Source organism: Globicephala melas, chromosome 3, assembly GCF_963455315.2.
Source record: "Globicephala melas chromosome 3, mGloMel1.2, whole genome shotgun sequence".
NCBI classification, from domain to species: Eukaryota; Metazoa; Chordata; class Mammalia; order Artiodactyla; family Delphinidae; genus Globicephala; species Globicephala melas.
The window spans coordinates 69999173-70022520 of NC_083316.1; the positions used below are offsets into that span (position 1 = coordinate 69999173).

A 23348-nucleotide genomic window follows, 5' to 3' on the forward strand; every position below is an offset into this window, starting at 1 on the left:
AATGTTGGGGGGAAGCAGAGATGAAGGGGAGCATAGATGAAACAAACTGGCTACCAGCTATTGTGATGAATACACAGGAGCTTATTATATTTGTTATATATTCATGATATTATTCTGTCTATATTCGTTGTATACTTTTAAACGTTTGCATTAAAGCTAAAACACACATTACAAGGCCAAATATAGAGTTTGTGACCTCCTATTTTCACAGCCTTTTACAATCTGACTACTGTCTGCTTCACCAGACTCACCTTCAAGAATTCTCCTTTTGTACATGACATTCTACCTAGACTAAATGACCTTTATTCCACAAATTCTTTCATCCCTTGGCATTTCTGCATATATTCTTCTCTCTGCTTGTGAACACCTATGCTACTACTGGCAAACTCCTAATTTACCTTTGATGGTTTATAAGGCAGTCTCTCTGTGGTATAATAAAGAATATACCTGGTCATTGTCCCCATTTCTTGGCACAGAGTTTAAAAAGCCCTTGAAATTTTCTGACTGATAAAAGAGTCTTTGTTATGCTAATGTGGGGACTCAGGGGGGACCTCTAGATAGCTTCTGGAAGGGAGGCAGGTCACCAGAAATACCAACCACATGATTAGAGTTGGAACTCTCAGCCAGCTGACCTCCAAGAAGAGGAAGGGGGTTGAAGATTAAGTTCAATCACGTGGCCATTGATTAAAAATCATGCCTATGTAATGAAACTCCATAAAATCTCTGGACACAGAAGCTCAGAGGAGCTTCCTAGCTGTTAAACACACTAAAGTGCCTGAAGGGTGACATGCCCTGATTGCACAGGGACAGGACATGGAAAACTGCTCCTTCCCAAACGCCATCCGATGTGTAATCTTTATAATAAAACTGTAATCACTGCACTTTCCTGAGTTCTAGTTGTTATACAGAATTAGTGAACTTGAGGGGGTCATGGGAATGCCCTAATTGGTAGCCAGTAGCTGGTTGTCAGAGTATGGCCCAGGGATCCAAAGAACTTGCAGCTGGCATCTGAAGCAGCTGGCATTCTTATGGAGGACTTTGCCTTTAACCTGTGGGATCTGTGCTAACTCCAGGTAGTTAGTGTCAAAATTGATTTGCAATTGGTATCAGACCGGTTAGGTTAAAATGGAATATTCCCCTAGCTGACAGATTCTTGGAGTGAAGATTTTATGACTTACTTGTTTTTGTATACTTCAAAACTAGTACAGTGACTGGCATATAGTAAGTGCTCAAAAAGGATCAATGAATGAATTCAGTTCTCCTCTTAGTTTAAGGGTTTTAAAATAAAATATATATATCCCAACCCAAAATTCCCTAAACTATACTTAACACGGGTAAGGAGGCACTTCCTGAAATTTCGATTGAAGTCCAGAATTTTAACTTACAGTCGATTCTTGTTATTCGCGGTAGTTATGTTCTATAAAGTCGCCGCGAACACTGAACCATTGTTCCTAGGGGAAATACAGGGTTAGGTTCCCACGAGCCTCTGGTCACAACATCTTCATCAATCAATCAATACACACCCTTGTTTTATGTGTGTTTCTGTTTAAAGTACCTTATTTAATATATACTGTTGAATCACTAATACTAAATTCATGGCCAACAGTAATAAAACTCATGTGTGAGCAAAGCTTTTCTAATAACTGTAATCATAAGTATAGTATTTTCCTGATTTCTGTGAATATTTCTAGTGAATTTTCTCTATAAGGCACATCACAGCCTTCTTGTGCTTAGGAACACTAGATATCAAGCACTTCAGCACTACATGTGGGGGCCATTTTAAACAGCAAAGTCACAAACAAAAAGCAAAAAGATGAAAAACATGGCACTAAATAGACCACAAAAAGGATACGTGTTTACAACATGAGAGGTACAACAAGAAAGGCCACTCAAATTTTTTACCACTCTGCATATGTCTATAAATGACCTTGAAAGCACCACAAGTATGGGTTTTGGGGTTACAAATAAATTTTAGCAAGTAGGCAAATCACAAGTAGAGAATCTACAAATAATGAGGATTGACTGTATAACATTTAGGAGAACACATAAGCAATAACTCATTTATAAAGACTAAAATTAGTTGTTTATTTCTTTGAGAAATAATTATCAATGAAAGACTCTTAGTACTATAGGAAAACTTAAGTTACATTTAGAGTCCTGTAATAATAAAATATTATAAGACCCTTACATTTTCTAGGACCCACTTTCTTTTAAAATATTCTCAAACTTGTTTAATCTTATTTTGTGAATCCATTTTCCTAAAATGAATTGCATTTATTATGTTCAGGTCATCTTCATTAGTAACAATTACTGTTCAAAGCTAGAATCTAAAAGTACTGAGTGATCTCAGGGACACTTCCAGTCTGTTACTCATCTATCTATCCATCTACCCATTCATCCATCCACCCATTGATCTATCAGACATTTATGGAGCCCACTACGGTCAAGTACTCTGCCAGGCAACGGAGATATAATCACCCATAACAAAGCCAAAGTCCCTGATTTCTTGATGTTTATATTTCAGTTGGGGCAGAATTTAACCAATATTTAAAAAGACAAACATCATATATACTGGATACTACACAAAAGAATCATATACTTAGTGAGAATGAGAGACAAGCCTTAAGGTATTAGGTTACAAAACCTCTCTGAGATGACATTTGCCCAGCAAACTAAAGAATAAGAATGGAGTGCGAGAGCATTCCAGGCAGAGAAGAGTATGTCCAAAAGCACAAAAGCATGAAACTCAGAACAATGCAGTAACCAAAAGGGCAAGGAGGCAGTAGCACCATGTACAAGGAGAAACACATGAGGAAGGCTGAAGAGATAACAGGGAACAGGTCATGCAAAGCCTCTTGGGTCCATACGGAGTGTAGATTTTATGCTAAAATAATGGTTTCAAAGCAAGAGAAATAACTTGATTTACATTTTAAGATTTCTTTTACTGCTCTGTGAATTAGAACAAGGCAAGAATAGCACGGAAATATATTTCAGAATCAACAGTTCTTGTAAGGTAAGGAATGGAAAGAAAGGATGGAATGAAGGATAATATTTACACTTCTGATTTGAGGAAGATGGTGGCACATTTTCTGACATGGAGTAGAGCAGGAAGAAATCAAGAATTTAAACATGCTGAGTTTTTAAGTACCTATGAGACATGAAGTGAAAATATCAAGAGGGCTACTGTATATTAGAATCAAGAGCTCACAGATAACCTGGGGCTATTACATAATTGTGGTATTTAAATCCACAGGCATGAATAAGGTCACCTAAGGGGAAAATAAAACATGGTAGAAGGCTAAATAGTTACTAAGGAAGTGGGAAAATCCAGTTCATGACAAGTATGTAACAAATTCAGCATTGATGGAAAACAGGGAAATAGGCCCCAAACTAAGGAATAGATATGGGAGGGGCTTTGTTTTTTAAGAAGGAAGGGAGGCAGAGTTGTGACTCTTATTTGTTGTTGCTATTATTTTTAATGGGAGACCTTAAAAAAAAAAGTGTGCTAACAGGAATAATCCAACAGAAAGGAAGCAATTAATGGCAAAGAAGAGAGGAAAGGGCCAAAGAAAAAAGTCAGGGTGAAGGTTAGAGGGAATGGGATATAGATCACAAATGCTGGAGTTAAGTCTTGATAGCAGGATACCTCCTCCATAGGCCAAAATTAAAATATATAAACATTAAAAAAAAAAACAAAGAGAGGCTGCACGTGTAACAAGGGTTGTGGGTTTGATGGCATGAAGATGAGAGCAACAGGCTCCAGTTTCAAGAGCTTAGAGTGAGGCTGAGGCAGGCATGTATAAATGAAGAGAGGATTTGGGTTGAAAAAGCTGTCTGAGAAGTGGAACACACAAAGACTGCCAGGTAGCATGTAGTAGCCATCTAAGGACATGAATTCAAAGTAAAACCTAAAGGTACAGTTGCACAATTTTCTTCAACAGTCAATGCTTCATACACAGTTTGATTTCATATCATATGATTCCCATCTACTATACTTTAAGTTCTGGTCTCAATTTTTGGTCTTTTCCTTTGCAAAATGACTTGCAATCTGCTTGCCCCTGATGCACTAGGCCTTTCAAATATGGGCTTAGAAGACAGATATAAAAGTTTATCAGCCTTAGATTCGATGTTAAATAACGGTTACAAAACCACAATTAGAGAAAAATGCTTTATGTTAAGCAAAAGAAGCATGATGTAAAATTACACATGAAATAATCACATCCATGAGGGGAAAATATGAATAGAAAAAATTAGACGGAAATACAACAAAATTTACACAGAGATTGTCTTTAGCTGAGAGGAATATAGTTTGCTGCCTCTTATTTTTCCTTTTTATCAATTTACCATCTTTTTCTACATCATAGGCATGTATTGTGTTAGTAATAGAAAAAAATTTAAAAACAGTAAGTATTAATAGAATCTCACTACAAAACTGAACCTCTTACATTTAAGTTAAATTGTGTTTTATGACATTTGCTTTGGCTATTTTCACTTATATTCAGACTGTCAGCAGTGTCTCAGATAACAAAGCCAACTTGGTGTTATACTCCACTAAATCACTGAAATAATTTTTCAATAATTTTCTTGCATAAACCTCTTACACAAAGTAATATCAGGCTACAACCTTTCTTACTAAGGCAGTTCAAGAGCACTGAAAAAACATATACCAGAAAATACAGAATGTACTGACCTAGATTCTTTAAAAAAAATTTAAGCAGCGATGCCATTTCAAGCAAACTACTTAAAAATTTTTCAGAAGTAAAAATTTCAGAAATTTAAAATGAAAATCTGAACATGAACAAATATGGAAAAGCTTAGTATTGAGAGAAAGCTAAAAAAACTTTAACACATAAATAATCACACAAAACTCTTTCACAACATAGGCCACAACATAGTTTTAGTCTCCATTCTAAATCTCTAAATAATAATTTAGAAGTGAAAAAAAAAAAAACACTAAGGGAAAACAAACACCACCTAAAACCTAGAAAACCTTTCAGTACAAGTAACTAAAGTATCATTTATTATACATATACATTCTCTTGTTATTTATTGGAAACTTTACTAGAATATCATGACATTCTGGAGCTGGAAGTTAAGACAGCTAAGGGAGGAAAGCAAGGACTCAGGCATTCCATAAGGGTAGTAGCTTAAGGTTTAAACCTTTCCCTTAGGTCATAGGTCCCACCTACTGTGCATTTGAATAGTAGGTTTCTCTCACCAAAGGAAATTTGTAAATTCTTCGATCAGGCAACAGGCAAAAAGAGTTAAGAGCAATTGAATAGGGTGTTTTCACACCTTCTTTACCCAATATAGGATGAGACAAAATCAGAATAAATCCAACCGTAATATATTTTGAGTCAGGGACATATGAAGGGAAGTAGCTGACCAAAGTGAGAGCCTAGGGGAATAAAGGGGTAGAGAAAAATGCATAAGGTTTGAGCTGAACAATCAGGAAAATGGAAAGCAGGTTCAGCAAGGAAGCTATAAGGGAGAAAAAGCAAAATCCTACTCCTCATGCAAAACCCACTATTCAAATGTACAAAGAATGTAACCTATCACTTACCTCTCCATGAAAAGAGGGGCCAAGCAAACTTCAAAACAAAAACGAACTTTAATTACATTAGAAAGTAGAGAATACTTTGGCTACAGATCAGTGGTATGCTGGACATGATAAAGAGCTAACGTCTTTAGGCAACCTGAGCAATGGTTAGAACGAATGTTCCTTGCGTTAGGGAAAGCAATTCACAGTAAAGGTAAAGAGAAACCAACTTTCCACAATTTTTCTTTCCTTTGGGGAGGAAGGAGAGAGTAGAGCAACCTAAGAGCACTAGACTCTTTGCACCTGAGTTTTTCAAGGTCGGTAATACTTGCTCACAGGTTATGGCAAGAAAAATTTTGCTACTTAAATTCTTGTTAAAGCAGGAATGGCTCAACAGTCTGATAGTTATATAAAAAGGCATGTAAAACAAGGAGAACTAATAACATTTTCTAGAAGAAAAACATTTGTCTATTAAAAAAACTGGAAGAATGCAATACAAAATAATTATAATTTAGTAATGTGGAAGAAATTTAATCTCAAATGGTGAGGAGAGGTATAATTGTAACAGATGATATTTCTTAAACTCTTCTTCACACTTAGCATGATTTTGGTAATCAGAAAAATGCTGATGTGCCTTTTAACTTAGAATAAAAGGTGACTGTAATCCTAGAGAAGCCAGAAGAATAAGTAAAGAGTAAGTAAGTAAAGAGAAACCATATACTGCTTATAACCTGAGGATATCTTCTAGAAGGCTAAGCACAGCTAGGGAAAAAAGGTAGAAAAGAAAACCTTCAATAAATTACTCTATAAACTGCCAGCAGAAGTCACAGTGGTTGTAGAAAAGTTCAACTCCACCAAATTCAAACCTTGGTTCAAGTATGTCTGTTCCAGGACAAGGGTCTGGAATTTGATGAGCAGCCATAAATCAAATAATTACTAGACTATGAATCAGACTTCCAGGGTAAAAGGCCTGGATCTGTTTCATTTTTCAGTATGTAAACAGGAGTAAAATTTTCTCATCTGTAAAAATGGCGACATGGGCTTCCCTGGTGGCGCAGTGGTTGAGAGTCCACCTGCCGATGCAGGGGACATGGGTTTGTTCCCCGGTCCAGGAAGATCCCACATGCCGTGGAGCGGCTGGGCCCGTGAGCCATGGCCGCTGAGCCTGCGCGTCTGGAGCCTGTGCTCTGCAACGGGAGAGGCCATAACAGTGGGAGGCCCGCATACCGCAAAAAAAAAAAAAAAAAAAAAGTGGAGACAATATCACCTACAGCAAAGAAGGACTAGGCACTTACCAATCCTGCTTTTACTTCCTAGGCACAATGAAAAGTGTATTTCCCAACCTGTTGTGCACTTTGGCCTTAACCAGTCATAGGGCTCCAGACTATGTAATGTGGGCAAAAATGATATATCTACTTCTAAGCTTGGCCCCTAGAATCTCCTGAAAAATCCATAGCCCACTCTCTCTCTACTTGCCAACCGGCATAGCATCTAATAGAAGGACTCCAAGCAGCAGAAGGAACAAAGGAGCCACAAGACAGAAGAAGCCTAGAATCCCTAAGTAACCACCTGAAGGATAGCTGAATCCTTGAATCATCATTTTGTGAAGGAGCTACACAGAGAGCTGCCTGACTGACCCCTCTCAGGTACCCCCATTTGACCCTGATTCCTGTCTGAGGAACTGAGTGAGAAACTTTTATTAAGTTCAGACACCAAGATTTCTGAGGTCATAACATATCCCAATACATCTCCTTCTTCCAAGTTCAGAGTGTAGAGATTCAAATGAGATAACAGAAATAAAAATTTTATCAGTACAAAGTTCTATAACACTGTAAAGGTAATATTAATGGAATTAAACCAGGCTAAAGACTATGCATTATTTTTTTGAAAACTAGATATCTACAATACTAATTACAATATATAAATGTTATTTAACAAGAGCTAGAAAACTACTCAATTTTTAACATAAAAAATCAGCAGGTTAATTTATAAGCAAAAACTGCTAATTCCTTCAAGGTACTGACTTCTTCAGGAAATTGGCAGGCTTACTCATTAAGTCAACATAAGTCAAACAGGTGCCACTTCACACCTTCCATTCTAAAAGAGACAGAGGTTGATGAGAGATATGGACAGAAACTAATTTACATGATAAAAAGAGAAGCCATAACTTTTAAGGAAAATATGAATACTTACAATTTGAAGATATACTAGTGGAATAAATATTAAGTCGACAGATACCGAAACTAAAAAGAAGTTTCTTCTGTCATACCCATGATTAACCTATCGTGGTATCTACACATCTATTCACTTGAATAGTTCTATTAAATAGCTATTCAATATAGTCACTCCCAAACCATCCTACACTATTCATAATTTTAAAAGTCCTCATAAGCCTCTCCCTTTAAATTTCTTCAAGTATTTTAGAGCCGATAATCTCAGAAGGCCCTCAGATCTTTCTCCTTCAACTCAGCCACATCATATGGTTTAAAATGCAAACTGTCGTTTCTGATCAATAATATTTTTACATAAGCAATTTAGCAGGGATTTTAGATTTTCTTAGTATTAAAACAGTATCATTTCATATCACAAAAGGTTGGCAAAACAATAATTATCCCAAAATGATAAAATCAATATTCTTATTCAACAGAGTTAGGCAACAACATGGAGCAATATAGCTTCATGACCTAAAAATTTCAGAATTAATATTAAAGAAAAATAGATGATCTTAAGAACACAGAGCAAAACAAACAAAAACAGAAAGGAAATGAAACTAACTACAGCAGAAGAGTAACTATTACTAGAAAATCCTGATTGGCATCCTTGGAACCTGATTTGGAATTAGAGACAGCATTAATTACCACTAAAGTTAATCTATTTATAAAAGCAAATCACGATCACGAAAAACATCAACTTCACGTTTATTTTTGAAGGTTGAGCACCTCTTCAAATTAGCAATATATATACTTATGACACATACTTGTCAAATGAGTAAAGATTTTAAATATATTGTTCCAATATTAACAAAGAGAATCAGTTTTCAAGCTCTGAAGTTTTAGTTTTATAGAAACAAATGCAATGCAGATTATGTGAGAAAGTAGAAGTTGCCTATAGACTAAAAAGGCACATGACTGCAAAGATCTTTAAAGCCGAAAGAGACCTGGAAGTCTCCCTGGAGACTCATCATAAACAAAATCTACAAGTGTGCAATTCTTAGTAGAAAACAAGCTACCTTAATATGTATTTTACTTAGTTTACTAATTCAGATTCCTTTTATTTAGAATTAATGGTATTTTCCAGCAGATGTTCACCCTCTTTCATGATCTACGAAAAAGGGTTTTTGCTAAGCAAAAAAAGGAAGCAAGATTGCACAGGGCATAAACGTACACAGTTAAAAACTAGTCACAGATGATTTACTTTTTTCACTTATAAATAGCTTTGATGAAGCTTTTATTTAACTTTACTAAAACTTTAGTCATTATTTACTTTGCTAATAAAATACACATTTTTAAACTGCTGTTCTCTCACGCATTCCACACACGTGTGTGCCTATCAGTATTCAAAAAAACTTTTTAAGCAGTCTAAATAATATTTTCCTATTTAAACACTGATATGGAAAAAGTATAAAGCATTAGAGAAAAAGAATATACTTGAAACTAGAAAATAAATTTAAGCTTTATGGATAGAATTGCTTATTATTGGTCTTGCAATATATGAAATCATTACGAGGATAATAGCTATCCATTGCTTTCTAACTTCAAACGGTCTAATAAACAAAAGAAAACTGATATACAAATCAATAATAGAATTTGGTTATTTATTAGAGACAAATAATTGGAGTAAAACTATAGTCATGGTACCAAATCTATAATTTACCTTTCATAATTATACAAGATTGTGGCATGTATTTCTGTATGCAGAGTTTTACGGCTTTTGCCTCACTACACCTCCTATATTTAACTTCTTTACTTTTGATTTTATTCTTTTATTGTACAAATTTCAGCAAGGTAACTTACCTCCTCTGCAGAAGGAGGGGACAGTAGTAAGCTTAAAGTGCAGTAAACAAAATTAAAATCCTACAAAACAACTTCATCGCCTCCTTACTAAATTAAAGTTTAAAATTATTTTCAGTAAAAAAAGGGCCCCTAATTCTCATAACTCTCAAGTAAGTCACCAATAATAGGATATGTGCTTTGAATCACTTTTTTCCAACAATGGTAAAAATATTTAAGCACTTCGATTTATAGTCTCTTCCTCTTGTTGACCAACTTTTGTTAAAGGTAACTAGAAAAGTCATGTGATAGTTCCAGTGGCCATGGACAGAAAGGGATAGAGAAGGAAGGGACTAAATTCTTGACCATGACCCAATTACCTTTGTACTAAACAGATAAACTACTAATATCTCAAGTAAGAGATAAGGAAGCTAGATTTTCCTCATTATTTTCTTTTTTCATGTTTTTAGAAAATTGGAATTAGCACTTAACTTCTAGGAAGTTAATCAGCCTGGTAAACTAAACAAAGATTTGAAAGTGCCAGTCAGAATCAGCCTATCCTTGCCTTACCTGCCATTACAGAGTAGCCATCGAGCAAGAGAATAGTGAGGTATAATCTTCTGCATGACACTGGCCATCACCATGGTAACAACCAGCTGTATACCTATCACACCCTGTGTAAAGAAACAAACAAACAAGTTTAACAATGAACGAATTTAGATTTGAGGACACTGCTGAAAAGCTTTCTATACATTTTGAAAATTATACTTTAAGAAAGATGGATTTACTACCAAAATACATATTATTCTGCCATTTAGGTATTCAAGACCACATATGTTTAAATTTAAAATATATGATCCCCTCTCATAATCCTCTACAAGTTAAAGTAGCATACACATTCAAAATCTATTCCCAAGAAACGTTCTCCATTACTTAAGTGTACCAAAATGAAGTGAAAAATGGTGATTTTGTTTTTTTCATCCTTCTCCAAAGTTACTCTATTCAACACACTTAAAACACTACCTTGGCTAGGTCTAAAAGCAGTATGCATTTTTTTAAATTCTAGGGTGGTAGTGAATGACTAAAGAGCATTAACTATAGTAAGTGTGATGGAAGAACTGGCCTGAAAGTCACTAGAAAAAAAATTTTAATTAATACTGTCATCACCAACTTCCAGTGGGTGGGCCTTCAACAAGGTCCAAAAATGCCCGTAGTTTGCTCTCATCAATTCCTCTCTTGTTCTCCGTAATACCTAATTCAAACCTTCTCCCATCTCCTCACACCTCCAACTTCCCTCAAACTTTTTTAAAAAATTCTTTTTATTGAAGTATAGTTGATTTACAATCACAGCAAAGTGATTCAGTTATCCATACATACATATATACACACACGTATATTCTTTTTCATATTCTTTTCCATTATAGGTTATTTCAAGATATTGAATATAGTTCCCTGTGCTATACAATAGGACCTTGTTATTTACCTATTTTATATATAGTAACTTGTATCTGCTAATCCTTAACTCCTAATTTATCCGCCCCCCAAACTTCTAACTCTCTACTCAGTAGAGAACATCTTCCAGTTCACAGAGAGAAAAACAACAGCATCAAATGAGAACTCTCACTTGCCATGGACAAGCTCACAATCACTTGCATCTGCACCCTTCTTCTTCCACACCCTCTAGAAATAACAGAGCATCTTCAGTATAAAGCAAATCCCTCTATCTATGCTTCAGAGCAAATCCTCTCATTGATTTTCAGGAAACTTAATCAATGAATAGCTTCCCTCCAGTATCTTCCTTAATCTCTTCTCTATTTAAATCCTTCCTATCAGCATTTTAACACCTTTCACCTTTCTAAAAAATACCAATAATTTTCTCTTATTCTACAGCCCTTCCCTTCTTCAAATACGTAGCCACTTTGCAAAAGACTTGTTTTCACTGTTTCTATGTTCTCATATGCCCACACAGTTCCCATCTGACTTCTGCTTCAGCCCATTCCATTAAAACACCTACAATCACAATCACTTCACCTTGCCAAATTATCCTTCCTTATCTTAAATCTCAGCAGAATCCCAACAAGTTCTACCAAATCCCTTGCTTTACTCCCACCTAGATGACCATTTCTTTATACTCCTCTTTGTTGGCTCTTCCTCTATCTAAGCAGTCCAAAAATAAAGTTGAATTCCTTCCTCAATGCCAAACAAGTGCATTTAAAAAAATGTTAAAATGTTTTTTAAAAAGTAGTATAGTTTATCTGGTTTAAGAGCATGGACTCTGGACCCAAACTGCCTGGGACAGAATCTGCCATCTACTGGCTGCATGCCTTCTGGACAGGTTATTCAAACATTCTGTACCTCTATTTCCTCTTCTATAAAAGGAAGCTAATAATTCAACCTACCTATTAATCAAGTTGTGGTTACTAATTGTGCCTGTTACAGAGTAAGCAGTCAATATGAATTAGTACTATTGTCATTATTATCACTACTATTGTGGGATAATTTTTTTTAATTTCAAGAATACAAGAGACTTTGCAAAAAATAACCAATGTTACTTCTATAAAAAATAAATTTAAAAACAAAATAAATGGAATCATACCATAAAAAATGACATGTCTCCTAAGTGATAAAAGAACACAAAAAAATTTTGCAAACATCAGGTTTCATCAACTGTTCAATAGGTTGTACACCACTGTAACAAATGCACTATCATGATGTGGGATGTTGATACTGGGGGAGGTTGCACACATGCCAGGACAGGGGATACGGAACCCTCTATACCTTCTGATCAGTTCTGCTACAAACCTAAAACTGCTCCAACAATATGAGATTTTAAGAAAAATCAAATCAAATTTATTCACAGAGAAACAATATAAACAATGTCAAAAGACTAACTGGGAAAAGGTATATGTAAATCATATCACAAAGGGATAATCCACTTGTTAGATATTATATAGAGTTCTTATAAATCAATTAGTAAAAGAACAAATGCCTAATTTAAAAAGAGAACAAAAATGTACTTACTGTTCTTTAAAAAAGTAAAATGGCTCTTAAACAGGACTGTTTTTAAAATGCCTTTGAAACCTGCCTCAACTCTGGTTTCACTGTGCATATTTTAATGCCTTAAATTCTATCAATTGGGTTAAGATTCAGACCATTTTTACATTCACCTAACATCAAAGGTTACATTTTTACCTTTTTTCTTTCACATTTCCTATCACTTGAATTTACTATCCTATTTTCTATGTAGATTGTGATAGAAGTTCTGCAATCTCCATACAATGAATGCCGCTACAAAGAACTCTTTCAGGCAGAACAAGGCCAAGAAATACATTAGCAAGTAGGTCAGAAGGTTAGTCTATTTGAGATTATAGACTTAAAAGCAAAAGATAATTTTTTAGCCAGGGAAAGTTTTGTGGACAAAACTAGAACCTCAATCTAGCCTTGAAAGAAATGTGATAGTATCACAGTATCTTCAAGGTCATCTAGTACAATCTCTCATAAACATATATAACAATTTATTAAAGTGTAAACTCCTTAATAGCAGAAATCATATCTTAGTCACACCTAATAAATGTTACAGGTATTAAATGGCATTTCAGAAAGACTGATCTGGAAGATATATATATATGATGGACTGTGATGAACTGGGAAAAAGAGGCATCTTGCCAAACTCTCTCCTCTTACTCCAAATCACTAAGCATAAACTGCTGATAAACCCACTACTGAAGAATGTAAACCATGTGAAGGCAAAAACAATCAAAAATCAGCAAATTGGACTGACTAGAATTAAGAATAGCAACTAGGCTTCTGCAATGATCCAGACCAGAAATGATGACGCTTTAAATTACTGTGGTTATCTCTGGTACTCAGAAGAAAAATGCATTTTAAGGATATTGTTGAAGAATTCAGAGACTGATGGTACATTGAGGCAAAGGAGGAACTAAAGAGATCAATCCCAAGAAAGGCAAACTCATTCTCAATGTTGTAGTTAATGTTTGACTAAAAAACATTCAATGGAAAAGTGTAACTTCACTCCATTCATTTACCTTACTATGCCATTTCCATCTTTTTAAATGAAAATACTTTCTCAAAACCTCATCTACATACTGGGTTAAATATATTGTATAATAGAAGTTTTCTTCCAACTTTCTAATAGAAGTCAATAAATCTTTCTGAGAATGAATCAGCTGTTAGGTGACTATATATGTGGTACTGAAAGAAAATATGTTGCTTTTTTCCCAATACAAGAATCTACCTAATTTTTTGGAGAAGTAATTTTTAAATTATATGGAATATATGTCCCCAAAGTTATTCCTTTTCATACATATTTAGAAAAGAGTCCTCGGAATATATTTTCAAAATAACCATTTTATAGAATTATATGTTATCAATTTAATATATCATTAATACTAAACTTAGATCAATTTTTGAGACATTACTATACAATTGACAATTACAGTGTTCATGCCAGGGATTAACATATTAAAATATAAAGTACTCAATTCATTAACTAAGAGACACAATCATTTGAAATTTAAAAACAAGTCATTTAAATAACCTGCCTTCACTGACCAATTTAAATGTCTATGTATGTCTAAGTTTATACAAAACAGAATTTTTGAAATGTTTAAAAACCAAATTTCCTGAATATTTTTCATTATTTTTAATTAAAAGATAATGCTTAGGGGCTTCCCTGGTGGCGCAGTGGTTGAGTGTCCGCCTGCCGATGCAGGGGACACAGGTTCGTGCCCCGGTCCGGGAAGATCCCACATGCTGCGGAGCGGCTGGGCCCGTGAGCCATGGCTGCTGAGCCTGTGCGTCCGGAGCCTGTGCTCCGCAACGGGAGAGGCCACAACAGTGAGAGGCCCGCGTACCGCAACAACAACAACAACAAAAAGATAATGCTTAAGTAAATTTAAGCATAAACAAACATAAATTTCATAAGAAAAAACTATTAAACTGGGTAGATATGCGCTGAAACGATAAAGTCCATCATGGCTGAACTCTCAAACACACAACCATATGGGTCATTGACCCAAGTGGCCTTAATGGTTTTATTAGGGCCTCAAAACAATAACTTGACCAAAGAGATGGTTTCTGTCTGGATTCATTGCCCCTAGGCCCCAATTCTCTTGATAACCGGAACTGGGGAAAGTCAATTATGAAACAGCTCATAAGCACCCAAGAAGGGTGAAACACTGGGGCAACTTAGGTTTCAACCTTTCCACATCTATTAACCTGAGGCCATGAAGAGCAAGAAAAAGTTATTTGCCTTTAGTCTACAGAAGAATGATCATTTCAATTTTTGTTAGTAATCGTTTCTGGGTAGGTTAAAAAAATTCTTACCAAGGAAAATTAAACAATTCTCCAAGAAATAAAATATATCAAACAGCAGTATTTTACCTTGCTTGACAATAAAACTCCCCAAACTTAAAAACAAATATCTTGCAATTTATTTTTTAAGATTTTTTTTTGATGTGGACCATTTTTAAAGTCTTTATTGAATTTGTTACAATATTGCTTCTGTTTTATGTTTTGGTTTTTTGGCCACAAGACGTGGGATCTTAGCTCTCCGACCAGGGATCAAACACAGAAGTCCCAGCAATTTTAAAATTCAAACTTGGAACAATATTATGTCAACCTTGGCGGAGTTGACATTTTGTTTTGTTTCATTAAACTAGCTCTGCTGTTGACAACAGACTGAAACAAAGTATACATTGTTTAGCATCAGAAGGCAAATCAGCATACATACTTGGGACTCACACCACCCAAAGGGTTTTAATTATCACCCCCCTTGAATAAGTAAGAAGGGAAAAAAAAGAAAGAGGCTGTTACCCAATGATGTTGCTATTTTCGGTTTCTTAACTTTTTACATATTTTAGTGATAGCTAGACATGTTGAAACAGACTTCTTAGAGATGCTCAAATGATTTATACTGTAAAGAAGGGGCGAACTTTGTTATTTCAATCTAGATTCACATAAAACTTAGAATTCACACACTGAGCAGTTAAGCAAACCATCTCTGTACAATTTACAAATGAAGAAGTCAGGGTCCAAATAGCGAAGACCACAGAACTACTCAGTCACAGACTTATCCAGAACCCAGACCCCTAATTTCCAACCGAATGCACTAAGTCATTTCAGTGCATTCAATGAACATTTATCAAGTAACACACTTCAGGCACTGAACCACCTGCACACAATAGGGAGAAACAGCACAGTCCCTGACATCAATGAGCAACCAGTCCACTAACAGAGTAAATGGACCCTTACAATACAAAGTTATGAGACAACAGGTAGAGGATTCTATGAGAACACAGCAAGAGAGAAGAGAGAGAGAGAGTACTGAGGGCAAAAAGCTGTGAAAGGGGATTGTGGAAAGTAAAGCATGAGTCAAGACTCGGTGGAATCAGCTTGATGAACCATCAGTGATATCTGCTTCCCATAGGATGACAGTAGTCCAAAACCAGATACTAAAGCGCAAAACTTACAGGTTTAGAATTTAGCCTGGAAACAATAAGGAAACTCATGAAAAGTAATATAACCAGATCAGTATTTAAGAAAAGTTGCTCTGGATACCATGTAAAGACTGGATGAGGGATAACCCAGCAGCACTAAGACAACTGCCCAGGTATGAAAGGAGGAACTGCACTAAAGGTAGTAGCAGTACTGCAGGAAGGAGACGTGCAGCCTCTCTTACGTTGGTGATAAGAACTATATAGAATCACTATATATTATAGTGACAAATGAGTTAGGGTCTTGGCCAAACAATGTTAAAAAATCTATAAATTCAAATTATGTCACTACAGAAATTATTTATTTATATCTATAAATGAGAAAAGCAAACAAAAATTTAATTAACAAATATAGGCTGTCTGCCTAACATACATCCAATATCTTACTGGCTATTATTAGAAACTTGGCAAAGGACTTCTGTGTTTCACTGACTATTATAACCCAAATACTCAGAGCAATGACATTTAGAATAATTCAACGTACATAGTAGGGTTGAAAGAATGAATGACACTACTACAAAACAATCTGTCTTAACAGAACTTAAAATCCAAGATTATCATATTAGGTAACAACAAATATTATTAAGACAATGTTGGAGCACAAAACTGCATAGTACTATGAACAACAGTTACAAAAATTCAAAAAATTGAATACAAAAGTTTCATAGAGTGGATGAGTAAACTGAAATCAAGGAAGGGACTTCCAGGCTAAATGACAAATGTGAACAGAGTAACCATGGGACAGCAAAAAGCTTAACTCAACCAAAGCAGACTTTAATATATGACAAAGAATTGTGAGAAATCAGATGAAGACAGAATTTCAGATTGTTAAGAGTCTTAAAAACCAAGAGGAGGCATCGAGCTGAGGTGTCTATAAAGATCACCTTGGAAGGCTTTTTAAACAGTCAGGGGTAGGAGAATAAAATAATACAAGTAACATATAAGGAAAATTCGACACAGCAATATATTGAGCAATTAAAGAGAAAACCTAAGACTAAGGTAGAAACAGTTGAAACTAGGAAGGAAAGAACAAAACTAAAACTTGGTCAGTAGAAAACCAATCAGACTTTTGAGTGTGACTGCCCACGAAGGAAAACAACTATAGAATAAAACAGGAATGTCTCAAAGGTTATTTCAGATGTTTTAGTTTCAGTGACTGGCAGAATCCTAAAGCCACTGACAGAAAAGTTGTAGGCTGAAGGGAACTCAAGGAAGTGGACTAACAACCCTACCACAGGCCTCCCACCTTGGCTGTATCCTCAGCCATTCAGAACACACACAGAACATGTTTCTCTGGTGCAACCAATTCTACATCAGACAGACTGGCAATAATCAGATTTGTAAGAGTTCTAACAACTAATATACAGTGAAACATAAGCTATCAAGTGAATCAGATGCTCAAGTTCACTAAGTGCTCCACTCCATTACTGTCTTAATGATACACTGGAAGTCAAATTATAAACAGGCTGCTTGGTACGTAGTGATTCAGAGCAAAAGGCATCATTGAGGGATATTTCATTCATGTAGCAATGAAGTCTGAAGAAATACACAAAACAGCCCTCTAGAGTATAAAATACTCCAACGCTAAATAGTTCTGGATAAGTATGTCCAATTCTGGCTATTTAAACTGCTTTTCTAGACTTTCAAACGACAAAACTACTTTCCAATCCTATTTCTTCAGGCGAAAACCTATCTAAAATTTTCTCTATCTTTTGACATGCAAATACCATTGATTTGGCTACAATCTAGTCTACCTTAGGTCTTGCAAACAATCCACATCTAAGATCAAGGTGAGAGGACAACTTATTTCTTCCATCACGTGTTGATTTTATCAAACTCTTAAAATGTTAACCACCCCTCATGCCACCTACAAATAACATGTGATAAGTGGTATGGTAGAGGTCAGTGCCCAGTGTCATGGGAGCATTCCAAGAAAGGGAGTGATTAAATCTACATTAGAGAACTGGGAAAGACTTGTTCACAGAGGTGACATCTAAACCAATGTCACAAGGTTAAAGTAGTATCCCAATGTCAGACAGGAAAAGAATACAAGTTTAGACAGATACACCTATTTGTACCAAGAATGTAAATGGCATGAGCTGAAATAATGAGCAGTTCCACACAGCTAGATTTTGGTATGGGTTGCCCAAAATGGACTCTTCTGCAGGTACTCAGAAATAAGTCAAGGATCCTAAGCCTGGAAGTAACTAAACCAAATATATTTTGGAAGGATAACTCTGCCACTACAGTGGAAAAATCAAGTGGAGGGAGGGTAAAAGTAATTGGAAGCAAAGAGCTAGATTAGATATCTGCTGAAATAGTCCAACCAACACCATAAAAGCCTAAACTAAAACAGCTTCAAAAACAAGAGCAAAATTAAGAACATTTTTTTAGAGGAAAAAAAAGGAATTAGGCATGAGGTTAATAATTATCTCTGCAAGAAAAGTATCAATAGGTAAAGATTAAACTTAAGTGATTATGTAAAGATAAAATGAGAATAATGGCCATAATTATTCCTTGGAAAAATTAAGCAGTAAGAGGAAAATATGACAGTTACTAGAAAGGTTCACATATAAAAATATACATTTGTAAGGGGGAAAGTATACATACTTAAGGCAAAAGGGAAGGAACCAATATAAGGGGGCTGCTAAATATTCTAAAAAGGAGTTAACTGTGGGTATTGCTTATGAATCAGAAAGAGATGAGACTGAAGGCCTAAGCTGAAAGTAAAACTTTATGAGACCTTGTTCTACTGAACAGAAGCACAAAAGGTATAGAGACGTATTAAAGTGAAAAACTGAGGTCTTCAAAGGTTACATAACTTGGCTGGGGTGGGATAAGGAAAAACTAGGTCAAGACTTTTGATGTCCTGCTTTCCACTGGACATAGTCATTTTGGAAAACTCATTACATATCATTTCAAAGTCCTCAGATCATTCCCTAAAAACCATGATGGGGTGGGGAGTTGATCTGTAAACCAAAAGAGGGGAGGGGCAGCAAGTCGTGAGAATTTTGACATAAAAGTTAACGGAAGAATTGAATGAATAATTGCCAAGCAACTACAAGCCTGCATGACTCAGTAACTCAGGTACAACATCAGAGAAATGAAAGATGTGGAGTTAAAGGTTAAATCTGCAGGATAATTAAGTAGCTGGTCAAGAGAGCCAAAGAAATGACCAAAGTGGACAAAGTTTGAGAGATCTTGAAAAATAACCGCATCCAGCTCAAGATCTTGGCAATGTGACTGAGAGGATGTCCAGAAACTTAAGAAAGGTCTGATGAACTTATACATGTAGATGACTGACAAACCCAAGCTGCATTTTTAAAAACAATTACTTCCAGTAAGTTCTTTAATAGAATTGAGGGCTATCTAAATTTCACCCAGAAGAGAAATTCTTCCACATAATGCCAAAGCAGATAAAAGCATACAACAATCATGAATAGGCAGGGAGAATTCCTCCCCGCAGACCATCCCTAGAATCCCAGGGTTCATTATACAGGCTATCAATGGCCTTTATCTGGTTTTATATCATAGCTCCAGCCCTTACAGACACAGTAAACAGACCTGAAAATAAGGAGGCCTTTGCTAAACAAATGAAATGAAAATAAAAGGTTTTGGTAGGAAAGCAGTTAACGAATATGAATAAAGTCACCTATTGATATTTAACAGACATATTGATTGAATCATATGAAATCAGATATTTGTTTTGACCTACAAAACAGCAATTTCATATGGTTCAAATTGTTACTACAAACAGAATTATATACACATAATATATAGAAGGTAAATTGACAGAAAGGGAATTGGAAAACACAATCACCAACAACTATGATTTGAACTCAAACGACATGGGTTTTCAAATTTAAATGTTTACAGAATTAGTCTGGTTTGCCAACATCGATGTTTTGCACCACAAAATTTAATTTCTTTAGAGTAAAAAGTACAAGCAGAAATTTTTATTGTTTCCGAATTCAGAATAAGAAATTTAATGTACTTTAAAACTAAGGTCCAAAACCACAAACCTTCAATAAAATGCCTTGGTTCACCCTAAATATCTTAATTAGACCTACAACATAGTAGAATGCATGAATTTGACATAACTATATTCAGTAATAGCAGTCCAGATTTTCTGCTGAAGATGATGATAGAAAGCCGTTTTTCAGAATTTGATTAACCTCTGAAAAAAACTTTAGATATTTTTCTTATGATATAAATTGATAAGGCAAAGTGGGAGACCAACAAGAAATAGAGTGCAAAGGGGCTTCCCTGGTGGCACAGTGGTTGAGAGTCCGCCTGCCGATGCAGGGGACACGGGTTCGTGCCCCGGTCCGGGAAGATCCCACATGCCGCAGAGCAGCTAGGCCCGTGAGCCATGGCCGCTGAGCCTGCGCGTCCGGAGCCTGTGCTCCGCAACAGGAGAGGCCACAACAGTGAGAGGCCCACATACCGGGGGGGAAAAAAAGAAAAAAAAGAAATAGAGTGCAAGGATCAAGATGCTTTTTCCCAAGAATACGGGACACTCTAATTAAATATAATTCATAAACCATTTTATTAATTTCAACATCATATGTGTTGAAATTAATAGTTGTTTATTTTATTTTTTTATAAATTTATTTATTTTGGCCTGCATTGGGTCTTCATTGCTGCAAGCAGCTTTCTCTAGTTGCATTGAGCGGGGGCTACTCTTCTCTGCAGCATGCAGGCTTTTCATTGTGGTGGCTTCTCTTGTTGCGGAGCACGGGCTCTAGGCGCGCCGGCTTCAGTACTTGTGGCACGTGGGCTCAGTAGTTGTGGCTTACGAGCTCTAGAGCGTAGGCTCAGTAGTTGTGGCTCGCAGGCTTAGTTGCTCCGCGGCACGTGGGATCTTCCCAGACCAGGGTTCGAATCTGTGTCCCCTGCATTGGCAGGCAGATTCTTAGCCACTGTGCCACCAGGGAAGTCCCTAGTTGTTTATTGTAAAAGATAACTTTCCAGTTACAGTAGGTTGAATAAATTATGCAATATCTCATGTGAAGCAATACCATACAGTCATTAAAATGATGAAAACTTAAATATTTTTAAAGATGTTAACAAGCTACTTTATCTCTAAGCAAAACAGGCATAAATGTTTTATTATAATACTGATAAGTAAAATACAAAAGGTTTAATGTAAGACATCCCTAAATTCTGCCACTCTTCCTTAACTGTAAGAGTATTTTCTGACAATATAAAAAATGTCCCTACATATCTATACTCAAAAAAGCTATTAGTCAAAACTAATAAATTTATATTTGACATTTACAAATCATCTTGCTTGTTCTAACCAATTCCTCCTCATTCCTCAACATTCATTTCCTCTATAAAACCTTCCTGGCTACTAAAAAATATATGCATAACTCCAAAACAGACTTTATCATGCTGAGCTGTAATTTAAGGGTCTCTCCCCCACTAGAACTGTACTTAACTCATTTCTTAGCCCCAACCCCATTCCCAGGAAAGTGCCTTGCAAGACAGGCTTTCATTACAAGTCGAATATTTACTTTTTAGATGAAATAAAAGGATAAAACATAAATTTGCCCACTGTTCTTCACTATATTCAGTTTCCTATACATGCCAAACACTGAACTTTATTCACAATAAAGAAGAAAATAATTCACTTTAAGACTGAAAGACAATATATCATGCACTCTGCATACCTCAGAGTTAAGAGCTGTAGCTATTTTAGGGGTGGGATAGAGAGGGTGGGAGGGAGGGAGAAGCAAGAGGAAAGAGATATGGGGATATATGTATATGTATAGCTGAATCACTTTGTTATAAAGCAGAAACTAACACACCATTGTAAAGCAATTATACTCCAATAAATATGTTAAAAAAAAAACCGCAAAGAGTTGTAGCTATTTTTACAAGATAATCCTCTCAATTTAATGCAGTAAATATTGCAAATACTTTCAAACTTTGGTAAGTGTGTTAATAAAGCTTTATTAAACAATTCAAAATAAAAATTTCAGCTTACCTCTAAATTTTAAGCCAAATACAAAAGCCAAGAAAACTTAATGTGCACCCCTAATATTAACTGTTAGAAAAATTCATTCACTGTTAATATTTTAATATGTTGGATAATCAAACACTAGAATCGAGGTAGTTCTGTCACTAACTAGCATTAGTACAGCAATCAGAGAAGCCCTCTCTAGGACTCATTCCTTATCTACAAAATGACAGGAGTTGGCAAATGATCTCCAAAATCTTAAAAAAGCCTACTGATGATGACTGTAATACTTTAATTAAATAAACAACAGATTGTTGGCATTCACATATTTACCATTTCTTAAGCCACCATCAAAGCCTGTGATATGTGGTTATTGCTAATGGGAATGAATAATTATCACTTCCTCATAAGAATTAAATGAGCTAATATTTATAGGAGACCTACATAGAAATCAGAGCTCCAAGTTAATGTAAAGGAGTACACCTAGCCCACTGCCCAGCATTCTTACCTCAAATAGTGGTTTGCAGGAATTTCTCTTAGATTTGTGAACGCCAGAGGTTCTACAGTCCTTTTTTTTTTTTTTTTAAACTTAGCTACTTGGCCAATTCTCTTATTAAATGATTCATTTTCTTTATGATTTGAAAAAATTTTTAGTGACTATCAAGAGAAAGAACTATGATGACCATAACTACTTCTGACAGTAATGATTGAGAAACTACTGAAGTCAAGAATAAGTACTCAATAAATGTTAGCTGAAATCAAATTAAAAAATAGTTTTAAAGAACTAATGTCTCAGTTAAAGTTACTATTTACACTACAATGAATTTTACCGAAGCTTTCTTATCTGTCCCTCCTGACTGGAATATATATTTCGTTGGCAATTCTAATTGCAGTTATCCAGATTCTTTTCAAATTCATTTTTGGCTTAAAATTGGACTAGGAAGGGCTTCCCTGGTGGAGCAGTGGTTGAGAGTTCGCCTGCCGATGTGGGGGACACGGGTTCGTGCCCCAGTCCGGGAAGATCCCACATGCCGCGGAGCGGCTGGGTCCGTGAGCCATGGCTGCTGGGCCTGCGCGTCCGGGGCCTGTGCTCCGCAACGGGAGAGGCTGCAGCGGTGAGAGGCCCGCGTACCGCAAAAAAAAAAGAAAAAGAAAGAAAAATGGCCATAGCCTTAGCAGTGCCTTATCTGTGACATTAACTGATGGCAGTCTACTATCATATATTTATAATACGGAGCTTGTTGAAGTTCCTACTTCCTAAGTAATTTCTACTGTTGGAGAAAAGTCTCCCTTTCTCTAACCAATGTCCCTTAGTATTTCCATCTCATCTCTTCTTCACA

At 35.8% G+C, this 23348-nt stretch overlaps 1 protein-coding gene across 7 annotated transcripts in view; it reads right to left on the reverse strand.

Moving 5' to 3' along the window:
• Positions 1-23348, reverse strand: part of TMEM161B (transmembrane protein 161B) — a 70932-nt gene that overhangs the window by 39989 nt on the left and 7595 nt on the right. For 3 of the 7 annotated variants that reach the window (XM_060295991.2, XM_030847259.3, XM_060295990.2), the window contains exons 2-3: positions 10099-10202; positions 1386-1451 (exon numbers count right to left, since the gene is read on the reverse strand). The exons of 2 other annotated variants lie outside the window; for them this stretch is intronic. Coding sequence is in view for 2 of the 5 variants with exons in the window: in XM_060295989.2 (XP_060151972.1) it covers positions 10099-10202 (104 nt within the window). In the remaining 3 variants the exon portion in view is untranslated. The remainder of the gene's footprint in view (positions 1-1385; positions 1452-10098; positions 10203-23348) is intronic. 2 more of the 7 variants (XM_060295989.2, XM_030847220.3) reach the window with 1 other exon arrangement.